The following is a 15,386-nucleotide window of genomic DNA, read 5'->3' as shown; positions in this document are numbered from 1 at the left end:
TGTACATGTTTCACGCTATTCAAAATACATCTTTGAATATGAACATCAATATTATCAGTCAGGTTAAATTTAATTTTGATTTTGTCTCCTTTACATTGTGTGCATGATCATTAATACTACTGCTGAAGTTTCATGTTAAATCAAAAGGGCCATTTTTGAAGGCCTCTATAGAATAAATAGTTTTCTTTTGTGTGCATTTGTGTGTTCCGTCTTATTAGTCAGATTCACATAGTTTTACTATTTAACCCCTATTTAACACTTCCTGAAGCAGCTGAAGTGAGCAAGTCTTCCTCCTTCCATCCTCACCATGTTCTACAGAGGCACCAGTATGAGTGTTCTGACCAGCTGCATCACTGTCTGGTATGGCAACTGCAACATATCTGACCGCAAGTGCCTGCAAGGGATAGTGAAGACAGCACAGAACATTATTGGGGTGCCTCTCCCTTCACTACAGGACATATTTTACAAACGCAGTGTCTGCAAGGCCTGCAGCATTGTGCAGGACCCCTTACACCCCTCACATTGACTTTTCACACTTCTGCCATCCAAGAGAAGATACTGCAGCATCAGAGCCACATTTGCCAGGCTGCAGGATAGTTTTTTACCCCCAAGCTGTCAGACTCCTTAACACCATGCTGCCCCCTGGGATCTTCCATACTGCCTCAACCACCACTAAAAACAGAACTTTTATAAATGCTAGCCACTTTTCTGCAAAGACGAGTGTGCATGTAGAAAAAGAACTGAAAATCTCATACTGACCTTTAAGTATTTTGCACACTGCACTTTGACATTCTTTGATATCCTTCTGCTGTGAAACATTCTGACCTTTCATTGTTTACACATGTCTTAAAAAACTATTATCATACACTGATAATTTCTGTATTATCTATATCTATTATATTACATATTTATTGACTATATTTATGTATCTAGATTACATAATACCATCCATTGCATCAATGTTCATATTGCTTACTACACGACAATATTGCTGCTATGTCTTTGTCTTGTCTTTGCACAATATCTTGTTTGTGTTTAAATTTTAATTATATTTTTAATTTAATTTTAATTGTTTATTTGCACTTCATGTTGTTACACTGTTGACCCTGAGCTTCACAATTTCGTCTATTTGTATACAGTGGAACCTCGGTTCACGAACGTCTCGGTACACGTACAAATCGGTTTAAGACCAAAAAGTTCGCCAAACTTTTACCTCGGTTCACGACCACACACTCGGTATACGAACAAGCCAGGTTCCCTTTCGGTTTGTGCATGTTCTGTCTCTCCCTGTGCCTTTCCTGTGCAGCGAGCAAGAGAGCGCAACACACACACACGCACACAAAGGCAGCGCGAGAGAGTGAGCCGCGCACACACAGGCAGTGTGAGAGAGAGAGAGCCGTGCACACACACAGGCAGCATGAGAGAGAGGCAGACGTGCACACACAAAGGAGCGCACGAGAGAGAGGCACACACACACACAGGAGAGCGCTAGAGAGACGCACACACAGGCGCTCCAGGCTCGCAAAAGAGAGACACACGCACACACACAGGCGAGAGAGAGAGGGAGGGACGCATAAGGTAGAGAAGGCTTGTTTTTGTTTTCAGTTCTGTTTACAGTGATGGGTTCGTAGCCTGCAATGTTACTTTTCTTGGTGGTTTATTAAATTAGTGATTTTTCAAATGTTCATTTTTTCCCCTGTGCTTAAAACTCATTAAAAAAAAAAAAAAGTATTTTTAGCGAGCGGTTCCTAGCACTATAGCGAGAACTATTGCAGTGTTAGTTTTCTCTGTTGTTCAAGGTTTTCTCAGTGTTATTCAATGTTTTGACATTTAGTTTACTGTTACGCTGTGCATTCTGTGGTATAACTAATTATATTTGTGCTTAAAAATTTTAAAATATATATATTTACATACAGTTTGTACGTTCTGGAATGGATTAATTGTGTTTACATACAATCCTATGGGGGAAATTGCTTTGGTTCACGACCAAATCGGTTTACAACCAGAGCTTTGGAAAGTATTATGGCTGTGAACCGAGGTTCCACTGTACTTGTGTATGGTTGAGATGACAAAAAAGTTTGCTTTGACTCTGACAATATGTTAACAGTTTTGTAAAGAACTGATATGCAGTTTTGTTATTGGACAAATACATTAAAAATTATTAATAGTTTGGCAAAATTGTAAACCTGATTTTTGTCAGGTTTCTGAAAAAAAAAAACTATTTTCTTCCAAGAACTCCAAAAATATTTTTGATTTTTCAGATTTGATATATTTAATTTTTCCCCTCTATAATATATAAAACCATTTTAAAGTCCCTTCCTTTTAAAGTTCCCAAAGAACAGTAGAAAAAGGATCTCTCACTCAACATTTCATAAATGGAGTGGAAGGCAGCCACACACAGAATTCACTCTAGCTCCAAATGCACAAAGCATTCTATTATTCTACTTAAAATCTTTTATCGAGCACATCTATCTCATTTAAAATTGTCCAGAATGTTTCCAGGGCAAAATCCAACCTGTGAACGTTGCAACCAAGTTCCAGCTTCTCCAGGTGACATGTTTTGGTTGTGCACCAAATTAAAATCATTCTGGACAAAAACTTTTAAATGCCTTTCAGACAGCCTTGGTGTCACAATCCCTCCTAATCCACTAACAGCTGTGTTTGGTGTACTCCCAGATGGGCTTAAAGTGGAGGAAGGACAAACAAACTGTAATTAATTGCCTTTACTACACTATTGGCACGTAGACTTACTTATCTTGCTCAGCTGGAAGAATCCTAACCCAACTCTGTTAAGTCAGTGGGTAACTAATGTTATATACTATTTGAAACTGGAAAAAATCAAATTCTCTCTTAGAGGATCTGTTTAAACGTTTTTTTAAAACCTGGCAGGACCTAATGAATAATATTTTAGAATAAGTACTTGTATTGGGGAGAAAGACTCCTTTCTCTCATTTCTACTCCATAAAAGTTTTACTCTGGCTGTTGGCCTTCCTCTCTTTCTCATGGGTGGGGGTTGAATTGAATTTAGTTTTGTTAAGTTTGACTTGATTGTATGGTATGTTGCATGCTTTAAAAAAATTCAATAAAAGTTAAAAAAAAAAAAAAAAAAAAAAAAAAAAAAAAAAAATCCCCTTCGAGATTAATAATCTTTTTACATGAGCTTTGGGAGTCAGAGTGCAAGGTCTGCTATTGTACAGTGTCCCTCTAGCAATTATCAGGTTAAGGCCTTGCTCAAGGGCCCAACCTTAAACTAGAACATTCTATACAATACTGTACAATATTATATTCAGTATTCACATTAGACATATTTGTCTGAACTGAATATTTAAATCATTTGTATGATATCACATACACGTTAAAGATTCATTCATTATAACACAAAACCTTTTTATTTTTACCAAGCTGTTATAACACAGTATATATTATACAAAACAGTATAGTTTTGATGATGATTACGTAAAAACTGTTTGAATATCCTGATTTGTGATTTTTTTTTTCCCCACAGATGCTCATTTTCCTTTTGTTTTTATCATTGGTTGATTTGATCAATGTTCATCTTCATCCCAAGGTATTTATATAGTATATATCTTAACAGTTCAGTTTTAATTTTATTAGTATACTATATTTCAAATAAACCCGTATTCATCTTTGTTTTGTTCTTGTTTCTCAAGAAATGTTATGCTTTGTGCGTTACTCTGTAAAGAATCTTAAGGGTTTCTCTAATTTTCATTAGTCAAAGGAATAAAAGATTAGGTAAGTTTATAGAAGATGTTAGGTATGAAACACAATTCATCATAAAACAACTAAAATGATTATTAATGTAAATTATGTGGTAAACATACCACATAATATTTTTTCTAATTCATAGCACATATGTTTGTTCTTTATATAGAGCTTTGTTTTTCAAGCCACAGACCCAGACTTTGGCACACAAGTACATTTTGCCATTAATTAGGTGTTTGTCATGTAATTTTAGCTTTGTGGGGGCTGCTTGGCTTTGGAGTGAGTGCCATGAAATAATATACTGTAATTTATGGACAAAGGTTTGATTCCCGCCTATCATGTTCAACATTTTCTTTATTAATTTCCCTCAGTATTATTGCTGTGGCCTCAACTTGTCTCTAGAGTTATTTATTGTGGTTGGGGGCTGCAAGTGTAACATCTTAGCGCTACACCACCATCATAATCTGTCTGGACATGTCATGGTCAAAGCTGTAGCCTGCTAACTAATAGTCGTAACCCATCAGATGAGGCATATCTGAAAATCATTTGGGATCACTGATAGCATGTGGTCTTAACACAGTACTTTTTCCACTTTAAATTTATATTAGACTTTTGTACTAGGGTGTTGTACTGTGTTAGCCATTATCTTGCCTGAAGAAGGGGCCTGAGTTGTCTCGAAAGCTTGCATATTGTAATCTTTTTAGTTAGCCAATAAAAGGTGTCATTTTGCTTGACTTTTCACTACTGTTAGACTTTTAAAATAATGCACAGCAAAATGTAGATTTCCACATAAATTTTCTATTTTGGTAGTTCAGCCTTGGCACAGACAGACACGGACACAATGTTCCAAAAAACACACACTTATAAAAGTCCAGCACACAACTCAGTGCCCTGCACCAAACACCCTTTGTCCGTCCTTTTCTCTCCTCTCCGGACTTCTCCTTCCACGTTTCCACCTCTCCTCCCAAGTGCTGCCTTCTTCCTCCCGACTCGGCTCTCTTACTCGGAGGTGGCAGCCTCTTTTATAATCACCCAGATGTGCTCCAGGTGCTCTCTAAAGATTTTCTGGCAGCACTGCCTGGTGTGGCGGAAGTGCCGCATGAGCACCCGAAAGCACTGTGGGTGTTCCTGGAATCTCTTCCGCCAGCACTTCCGGGTGTGGAGGAAATGCTGAACCCAGGGCTCCATAATCCTCCGGGTGCCCCCCTGTGGTGGCCATGGGCTCCAATGGGGTTGAGCTTCCATGCTCCGTTCCCGTGGCTGCCCTCTTGTGGCCCAGGGATGGCCGTCTGCCATAAAATTAAAAAAAAAAATATATATATATATATATATTGTAGAAGATCAGCTCGGCTACAGACAGACACTCAGACCCAGAATGTCCAGAACACACACGTTTACTTCAGTGTCCTGCACACAATACCGTGCTCCAATATACTCGATTCAACTCAACTCAGTCCTTTCTTCTGCCACCTTCACTCCTCACTCGCAACCTCATCTTCCTCTACCCGACTCTGGCCGTCTTGCTGGAGTGAGGTGGCCTCTTTTATACTGCACCCGGAAGTGCTCCAATTGCTCCTTGATCACATTCTGGCAGCACTTCCGGGTGTGGCAGAAGTGCTACAAGAGAATCCGGATTCTTTACTGGTACACCCGGAAGTGCTGTAGACCACGGCTCCGGAATTGTCCAGGTGCCCTGTGGTGGTAACCAAGGGCCCACGCAAGGAGGAGCGTCTAAGCTCCCATCACGTGGCCTCGATGTGCCCCAGGGGAGGTACTACTGGTGATATGTCCACTCCCCCGATCCTCTCCTCAAAAGGGTGTCCCAGCCAGGCAAAGTTCCCGGACATCTATCACAATATATATATCTAATATATACAGTACTGTGCAAAAGTTTTAGGCAGGTGTGAAAAAATGCTGTAAACAAAGAATGCTTTCAGAAATATAAATAATGATTGTTTATTGTTATCAATTTACAAAATGCAAAGTATGCGAACAAAAGAAAAATCGAAATCAAATCAATATTTGGTGTTACTACCTTTTGCCTTCAAACCAGCATCAATTCTTATAGGTACACTTGCACAAAGTCAGGGATTTTGTAGGATTATAGTCAGGTGTATGATCAACCAATTATACCAAACAGGTGCTAATGATCATCAATGTCACACGTAGGTTGAAACACAGTCATTAACTGAAACAGAAACAGCTGTGTAGGAGGCTTAAAACTGGTGAGGAACAGCCAAACTCTGCTACCAAGGTGAGGTTGTGGAAGACAGTTTCATGTCATGGCAAGATTGAGCACAGCAACAAGACACAAGGTAGTTATAATGCATCAGCAAGGTCTCTCCCAGACAAAGATTTCAAAGTAGACTGGGGTTTCAAGATGTGCTGTTCAAGCTCTTTTGAAGAAGCACAAAGAAATGGGCAATGTTGAGGATCGTAGATGCAGTGGTCGGCCAAGGAAATAGTGCAGCATATGAAAGACACATCAAGCTTATTACCCATCGAGATCGGAAGATGTCCAGCAGTGCCATCAACTCAGAACTGGCAGAAACCAGTGGGACCCAGGTACACCCATCTACTGTCCGGAGAAGTCTGGCCAGAAGTGGTCTTCATGGAAGAGTTGCAGCCAAAAAGCCATAGAGCAGTACAATAATGAGTGTCTGCAGGCAACAGTGAAGCATGGTGGAGGTTCCTTGAATGTTTGGGGCTGCATTTCTGCAAATGGAGTTGGAGATTTGGTCAGGATTAATGGTGTTCTCCGTGCTGAGAAATACAGGCAGATACTTATCCATCATGCAATACCATCAGGGAGGCGTATGATTGGCCCCAAATTTATTCTGCAGCAGGACAACAACCCCAAACATACAGCCAAAGTCATCAAGAAGTATCTTCAGCGTAAAGAAGAACAAGAAGTCCTGGAAGTGATGGTATGGCCCCCACAGAGCCCTGATCTCAACATCATCGAGTGTGTCTGGGATTACATGAAGAGACAGAAGGATGTGAGGAAGCCTACATCCACAGAAAATCTGTGGTTCTCCAAGATGTTTGGAACACCCTACCAGCTGAGTTCCTTCAAAAACTGTGTGCAAGTGTACCTAGAAGAATTGATGCTGTTTTGAAGGCAAAGGGTGGTCACACCAAATACTGATTTGATTTAGATTTCTCTTTTGTTCATTCACTGCATTTTGTTGATTGATGAAAATAAATGATTAACACTTCCATTTTTGAAAGCATTCTTTGTTTACAGCATTTTTTCACACCTGCCTAAAACTTTTGCACAGTACTGTGTGTGTGTGTATATATATATATATATATATATATATATATATATAATATTTTGCATCTCTAGGGTGTTATTGGGCTCTGTGGACCTCATATCTTTGAGTCCCTGTTGCTGAGCGTTGGGTTCCACCTTTACTCTGTGAAAGGCTAAGTTTAAAGCTGATTGATTGAAAGTGAGTAACAGTGTGATCTGGGTGGCTCAACGGAGGAGAAGGATCAGTACTACAATCTTAGTGGAATGTGAAATAAGGGAATATAATTTTTTCCCTGTTTGTAAAGTGGGGTTTAGATGTTAAAAAATAATTGATAGTAATAGCTGACTAAAATTAACATTCTTAAAAACTGCTTTAAATTAAGTGCAGAGAAATGTATTGTTAAAAATTCTAAAAGTGTATGTATGTCAAGATTTAAAAGTCATAAACTCTAAGGAAAATGGTTTCCAATCTTATGTTAATTTAATAAGCTGGTCATCCTGACAGTTGTGATTCCATTTTCTGCCATGTATTTATAGCTGACTCATGTTATTTTTCATTTTTCATGGAAGGATAACACGGATTTAGCAAAAGCACAGAAGTGCTGTACAGATATTGTAAAATGTCTTGAAGATGTGGGGCAAATGCTGGTTATTTTCAACGACTTCGATGCAGGTAGTCTTGTTGTTATGCTATATTTAAAATAGGTAAAACAAAGTGAAATGTAAATTTCGGAAGCATATTTCATGTTTTCTGTATAATTTTTTTAATGGAATTAGTAGATTATTGTTTTGTGTATAATAAAGATGATTATTTTAACATTTGCTGGGTGATGCAGCTTCTGAATTTTTTTTTGCTGTTTTTCTTTGGTACTTTGTTGTCTGGATATCATATCAACATTACCTATTGATTTTTCTGAAGTTTATAATTCATTAATAAAAGTCTTTTCATGATGTTCAGGTATCAAATCTTTTACCTATTTTATCTTTGTTTTTTCCCCTCTTGCTGTTAGAACAAGAAATTAACAAAACAATTAAAAAAAACGATGTCAGATGTTGAAATTCAGATGCTACCTTTTGCCTTCTACAGGTAAAAAGGCTTTTTGTCATCAACACACTTGTTCTTTATAGAATTAGGCGCAGCCTTGGTACCGTTCCCCTACTTCCCCTTCTGCTGTACACTGAACTGATGTATGATCAACGAAAACAATTACTCGTTACAAAAATGAAATACACTTGGCACACAACAATATTGAGGAAAAGTTGACGGTATATTTATGTTATAATTTAATTATTGGTGTATTTAAATGGATAGTGTAAATTTAAAAATTTATTTTGCATTTTGATATCTAAAATTTAGCCTCAAGTGATACAATTGACCTTTGTCTGAAGTTTGCCACTCCTTAATTTAAGCAGATAAAGCAGTATTTATGCACAACCTACACATAAAGCACACACAACATCTTGTAAAATATTACATTTTCCCCCTAAACTACATCAGAATGTAAAGGTGGTTAATTTTTTTGTTGTGAGGATGGCCCATTTGGCCCCTGAAAATTGAGTACATGAACAACCAAGGAGCAGCTGTTCATGACTAAATGTTCTACTCAAAATGGGTGAGTTACAGGGGTTGCAAGGTGTTTAAGATAAATATTTGCATGCGTTTAATTAAATGAATCTGTATAAAGATTAATTTGGATACAATACTAACATAAGGAAGGGGTATCTGGATATAAGCCAACATTAGTGGAATACACACATCATGCATCGATGTGCATGTTTTTGTTAATACAGACAACTATGTACAGTGTGTATAGAATAAAAATCGCCTGCTTTAAAATATTCACATTTTGCTTTTTTGCAGCCTGAAATGAATACACACACACGTATATTTCTTTAGCTGTTTTTAAACAATGCAACTTATAACAGCCAAGTGAAAATATAATAGCAACATTTCAGAAAAAAAAAAATAAAACAGAATCACTGAGATGGTACAGTAGGATTCCACCACCTACATGCTTTACTGTAGGTATGGTTCTCTTTGGATTGTAAGCTGTATTTGCTTTCTGCCAGATATACCATTTAGCTTTGAGACCAAATAGTTTGATTTTGGTTCCATCTGACCATAACAGCTTTTTCCATTTGGCCTCAAGAATCTTCGTGGTGTGTTTTGGCAAAGCTCAATCGAGACTTGATGTGGCCTTTCTTGAGGAGTATCTTTTTTTTTTCACCATAAAGTACTGGCATACAATAATCTGAATTTCGTAGTAATCTAAAATCTTGTTGACATTTTGTTTCAGTTATGCATCTGATTTGACTGATTTAAGTAATATTCCCATTTTTGAAAACAGTGTTGTAGAAGTGTGTTTGCAGAAATGTCATTGTGCTTTCTGTAATGTCTCAATACTCCACCCTGGTCAAACTTTAAAATAGGAGTAAAGCTTGAATGAAAACTAGAAAGCACAGCAAATTTCAGGTATCCCATTCATGCGGTTTGACCATTGTTTTGTACAAAGGAGTTAGAGCCAGCATTCTTGCGTGTTAATTCTTACTTTCGTTAGGCCTACATAGCAGGACATAAATACAGGATATAACCGTTCATTCACCTGTCACTTTGCCACAGCCTTCTTCTAAGTCTGGACCCAAAGGTGCGTGATTGCATTCTCCAGCATAAGGATTTCTTGAGAACAGTACTGCGGATGTACATTGAGCTTCTAAAGTTGTCATTGGACGGATGTCGCACAGGAAGCAAAGAAGACCAAAGTTATGAGCAGGTGAAGTGTGTAAAATGCATGTTTGTGGACATAATATACAAATTAATAAATGAGTAAACCTATAGAACTACATAATTTAAATATTAAAACACAATGTTGAAATAATCGGTATAATTGTCGTTTTGACATTGTGAAAAATATTTATTTTGCACAAATGTGTATTCACTGAACAGTATAGAATGTATTTATCACAGCTTTTACAGTGTTTTATTTGGTTTAATGAGTTGTTTGACTTGACTGGTTTTATGCTTTTATTTAGTCAGATAAATCACATTATATTCTTGGTTGCATCCTCAGAGAAAAGAACTAACTTTTAACAAATGGTTAAGTCTTTAGTTTTACACCAGGATATTGTCAGGATTTTGCACTTCACACAAAAAGTAACACTTTATTATCAGCTTTGATTAATGAAATCATAAATAGCGGCAATTCACACATCAGAATAAACATTAACGTGCATTCAAACTACAGTGTCTGCTTACTAAACATGTTTTTTAGAAGCTAGTTAGCTATCAGCTTTAAATATTAGATGTTTTAGTAAAGTTCAAGGGTAATGCCATAAGGGTGATGTAATAATATAAGTACAATAGGAAAAAAAATACTTTAGAACTTAGTACAGCTTCAAAGTAGTAATGATAAAATCTCAGAAACTGACCAGTCAGCTAGCCCGGAAGAATACAGGTGGGCTGAGACAAAAGGCAATTAACAGGCCAGCATAGACTGGAATGAAAGGAGAAGGTAGAATTATGATGTCCTTTCCCCCTCCAAGAGGAATTTGGGCCGGACTGAAGGACTGAGATGTGATTGAATAGGATTGGTATGAGGCAGGAGTCCACGTCTCCTAATGGTCAAGGAAGTACATCAAGGAAGTTGGACTAAGATAAAGACAGGTAAAGAGGTGACAAAGTTTAGCCTCTCTGCCATTTTTCCATCAATGGAGGAAAAGAAGACTACTTCTCTCAGTGACCATATTTAAAGGCCATGTAACTCTGAAAACATAACAACTTTTAAGTTTAGATTGAGGAAGTTATTGGCATCACATGTGGTAAGACTCAGCTAGATCCCCACACTTTGTCTTAATTGACCGGAAAGTTTCCATCATTTGACTGATTAATAAAATGTGTTTATCATTATGTCAAAAAGCAGCATGCGTGTTCCATCCTATTTGTGTGTTTTAATTTTACAGATTAATGTGATTGAGTTAGTCACTACAGCTAAGAAGTTTCTTCTCCAAGTTATTTCTCAGACCCCGGAAAGAAACATTTTCAACAGAAAGCAGGTAATTTGTGATAGAAAAGCTCTAAGGAATCTTCCTCAGGTAAAAGAAAACTGAGTTTTAATTTCCCATGTAAGCAGAGTGTAGAAAGGTTGATTCAGCACTTGACAACAATTAATGTTGAACTGCAGTGTGCAGGCATTTTAGTCAAAGCAACTCCCAGTGCTGTTATGATGCCCACAGTATTTAAGGCATTAGAAGAAATGTGCTCACTTTCCTGGGACCTACACACATAACAGCATTTTTTACAGCACCTGGTAAGCAAATAATCTGACTTTACATCAACAGATTGTGCAACTGGCTCCCTTTGTTTTCTGTTAAAAACTTGCATGTTTTTAGTGCTTCAGAATTACACATTTTTGTGTATTTTAAAATAGACTGTTACAGTATTCCTCTAAATTTACTTACTTTTTTCACTAACTTTAAATTTCAGGATATAAAATTGTTAGTGAAAGTAGCTAGGCTGAAAATAGTGCTGGACAAACAGCAATACACACACCCTGCAGAAGCATGGCAAAACAAAGACTTGTACACATTTAATTAATATTCCAGACCGTTTGTATTAATGTTGGTCACTGAGTGCTAAGTCTGTAAGCCTTTTGCAAAAGCTGAATCAATTAATTCATAGCTTAGTGGTTCTGCCAGTAATACTGGAAATTTCAGGGTGCTATACAACATCAGCCCTGCATGTTTTATGGGATTTTGAAATGCTAGGCTGGTTGATCATCACTAGTGAGACACTTGAGCTTCTTGTTTAAAAATGTAATACAGCCACTGCACCAACTGTTAAGCACATTTTGTCTTTTATGTATGGATAGGAATGCTTTATAAGTCACACTTGTTACTTCTATGGCAGTATTGACTATGGCCTGTGAGCCACTCACAGTAGATGGTTTCAGTCTAACTCCAGTTCTAAGAAGCTCTAGCCTCTATGATAACATCAAGTGATCTCACCATGGAAAGTCCTGGGCCAGAGATTTTGTTTCTCTAATGTTGCTTCAAATTTAAGGAAGCTATGATATGTTAAGTAGATTTTGGTCCACTGAGTTTTGTAGAATCTCAAAAGTGTTTCCTGAGAGAGTGGCCTCCTTCAAGTGATTTAGTTTCGATCCTGCCTGGACTGCAGTAAACTGTAAGAAATTAATATGCTAAGGCTATTAAGACTGTGTCTGTGAAAAGAAAAGTCACTCAATTGTACAGAAATCTTTATTTCATAAAGTACTTAAGGAAGTGTTTTTTGTATAATTGCAAGAACTCAGAAAAATACAAACATTATAGCTGGAAAAAAAAACTTTTATTAAAGTTAAGCTTTTGTCCCCGGAGACTTCAAAAGTAAACTGAGTAGTTGCTATTTTAGTAGAGAATCCTGCAGTTTCAAGTGGTCAAAAGTGATTACAGATAGTTTTATATTTTACCTATTCTTAAAAATTATAGCATAATTTTTGGGAAAAGCAGAAAAGGGCTGGTTCTAGAGAATGTAATTGTGTCTTGTATGAGATTATATAAAACTCAGAGACACTTCTGCCTCACCTTGGTCACTTTGTCACGGCCTGTGACGGCTCAAGAAGTCTCCGAAACACCCAGGGAGTATGGATTGTTTATAGGCTCTTATTATGAGAGAATTAGTCATGCTAAAACCCAGCATATAATATGTACATCTGGAGACAACCATGAGTGGAGCAATTAGACGGCTCACAGAGTGTCAAATTTCTTAACCAATCCAACGCTTCATGAAGGCGGCGTTCAAAGTAGGGCTGGTGATTTTGAATTGCAAAGATCAGAGGTGCTCTTGTTAACTTGGTCTGACGGAGAGCAAGCTTATGATTACGATGAACCATCTACAAGTCAAAATGTCTCCCAAAAACCCTTTTAGACATATCAATGTGTGTTGTGTTTCTGCAGAGAGCACATTGCATAGTTTAAAAATAAACAAACTGATGCAAAGGAAATCCCTTTCTGTACCATCAGAATTATACATTGGCATTCAAAGGCATCAATGGACGAATGGTAAATGTGAACAATACGTTGTCGCAGGGGCGATGTGTGCTCTCTGTTCAGCGTTACAATGATAGTGTAGCAGTCGACGTGAGCTTCAAAAAACTGGTTTCTATATTCATGAAAATATGAACAACAAAATATGCATTTGAAGTAAACAGTGTGTCACACTGCGTCAAAAGGACTACCATTAAGAGAGCTGATGATGAAGGGTCATGGGAGATGTAGATTTCATTACTCAAAACGCCTGAATCCTCAAATCTGCCCAACAATACCAGTCGATGCACAGATGAGGCTGCATAACATCCACCTTCTGCCTGCATTTTTAAATGAATCACAAAACCAACATAACTTTACTGTCTAACTGGAAAAGCAATCATGCTGTGACAAAATCACCGCAGCATTTTTAACATGTCGTATATCCATAGACCACAATGCTCATCTAAACTCTGTTTGCTGCCGTTATTTCATATAGTCCTGCAGTAGTTAAAATGACAGAAAGCGACAGAGGCACTTCTCAAACGTGTCTGTGTGTGTTTGTGTGTCTCCCAGTCTCCAATGTGGCAGTTCTCATTACAACATGCAAGGTAATTATTAAGCTTCAGTCACCTTGTGCTACGGAGCTCCTGAATGGATAACAGCTATTTTGGCATTTTATCTTCCCTCTGAGTCGAGTCTTTTGTTCAGTATCTTTTGCTCTCTGCTTGTATCCCTGGTGTCAGTTTAAAACGCATGGACTGGAGAAATTAGGGGTGGGTGTAGGCTTCGCCACTCTATTCAATACACACTTTTTAACGGGGTGTCCTCAGACGTGATTCTCAAATGAGAAGTGCTGGCGGTCCCTATTTGACATTAGTGGAGTAGTGTGTCTCCCAGTTGTTTGACTCGAGACAAAAGCAGACATACATGGGCAGTGGACAGCACTGTAATGGTTTTGATGAAAACCTAAAATTCTGTATTGATGTTTGGAGTCTCTGGAACTCCTGCCTTAATTTAGGATGACTTACAAGTACTCGGTCACAAATGACATAAAAAAGTAAAAGATAATTTAACAGATGAAGTCACCTCCTTGTGTACACATTCATATGTGATGCAAATTTAAATGTAGTTCAGCATGGCACTAGACAGTGGGGATGGGTTGCATGTTGGTTTGACAGCAAGCAGGGACTTCCCTGTACTCTGTACACGTGGCAGCACGACTACAACTACATTGTAATGAGATTTTTTTTTTTTTCCTAGTTGGAAGCCATTTGTGGAAATCATGATCCTGAAGTAAAAGCTGCTCTCGCATTCCGTCTGCAGGCAACTGGAAATGATTTTCTAGATGGGCCAGACCTTTTGTAAATTAATGAAAGAGACAATTTCAGAGATGTTAAGTGTTGAAAATACTAATAAAAGTTTTTGTGCTACATCTTCAGGCTTGCCTGTTATTTGTCATGCGTTTAAAAGACTGGCGTAATGATACGTTTGACAGCCGTACAGGGTGTTCACCTCCTGCTTACAACAGCTACAGTACAAGGCGGAGTGGTGGCTCTGAGGCTAGGGATCTGCACTGGCAATCGGAAGGTTGCCGGTTCGAATCCCGTAAATGCCAATATGGACTCTGCTCTGTTGGGCCCTTAAGCAAGGCCCTTAACCTTCAATTGCTAAGCGCTTTGAGTAGTGAGAAAAGCGCTATATAAATGCAAAAAATGATTATTATTATTATCTTTTCAAATTCCTGCCATGCTTTTGAGTTCTCTTCACAGCATCACTTCCTGTAGCCCCGGAAATGTTTTAAAGGTAGGTTCCTTTTTTTAAATGGCACTTATAAAACTGACTTTGTGTTTTTTGTTTGTGTTTGCAAAAGTAGCTGCTAGTGTTGTCATGTCTGTCTATCACCAAATTTGGTACACTGCTTCTTCAAAGAAATTTTCTTTTCAATGTTTTGAACATGATGCACTGCACAAATGTTTAAAATTTCATACACTTTTAAAAAGTTCTGGTAAAATTAGAGAAGCTTTCTGTGCCACCAGCATATACTGATTAATACACTCTTTCATATTTACTCCCGATAGCAAAACGTATCCTTGATACAAGTAATTGAAACTGCTGAGGAGACGCTTGTACGACTAGGAACTCGCTGTCATGTCAGCTGGTGGCTTGTGCAGGTGCATTAATGTTCCTTTAGAGCACAGTTAGACACAGACTAACAGTAGGACTACACTTGAGTTGGACTCGGCTGTCTATGAACGCACCTTCAGCCTATTTGAGCTCCATTTTTGATAATGCGATATTACAGAATGCTGTTCAAATAACATGCTTAGTGGACGCTGCTGCTAATACATGTAATTACATAACCATATCGCTGTTATTTTTGAACTTC

General features: G+C 37.9%; 1 protein-coding gene across 1 annotated transcript in view; it reads left to right on the top strand.

Moving 5' to 3' along the window:
- The window catches only part of LOC114657918 (Fanconi anemia group A protein), a 124,430-nt gene extending 109,995 nt beyond the window's left edge, over window positions 1–14,435 (top strand). Inside the window, exons 38-43 of the mRNA XM_028809886.2 lie at window positions 3,506–3,568; window positions 7,550–7,652; window positions 7,990–8,066; window positions 9,600–9,750; window positions 10,937–11,029; window positions 14,261–14,435. Of these exons, the coding sequence (XP_028665719.2) occupies window positions 3,506–3,568; window positions 7,550–7,652; window positions 7,990–8,036 (213 nt within the window). The 3' untranslated portion in view covers window positions 8,037–8,066; window positions 9,600–9,750; window positions 10,937–11,029; window positions 14,261–14,435. The remainder of the gene's footprint in view (window positions 1–3,505; window positions 3,569–7,549; window positions 7,653–7,989; window positions 8,067–9,599; window positions 9,751–10,936; window positions 11,030–14,260) is intronic.
- The last annotated feature ends 951 nt before the right edge of the window (window positions 14,436–15,386 follow it).

This window comes from Erpetoichthys calabaricus, chromosome 9 (genome assembly GCF_900747795.2).
Source record: "Erpetoichthys calabaricus chromosome 9, fErpCal1.3, whole genome shotgun sequence".
In the NCBI taxonomy this organism is placed as follows: domain Eukaryota; kingdom Metazoa; phylum Chordata; class Cladistia; order Polypteriformes; family Polypteridae; genus Erpetoichthys; species Erpetoichthys calabaricus.
This window is presented reverse-complemented; position numbering and strand designations above follow the sequence as displayed.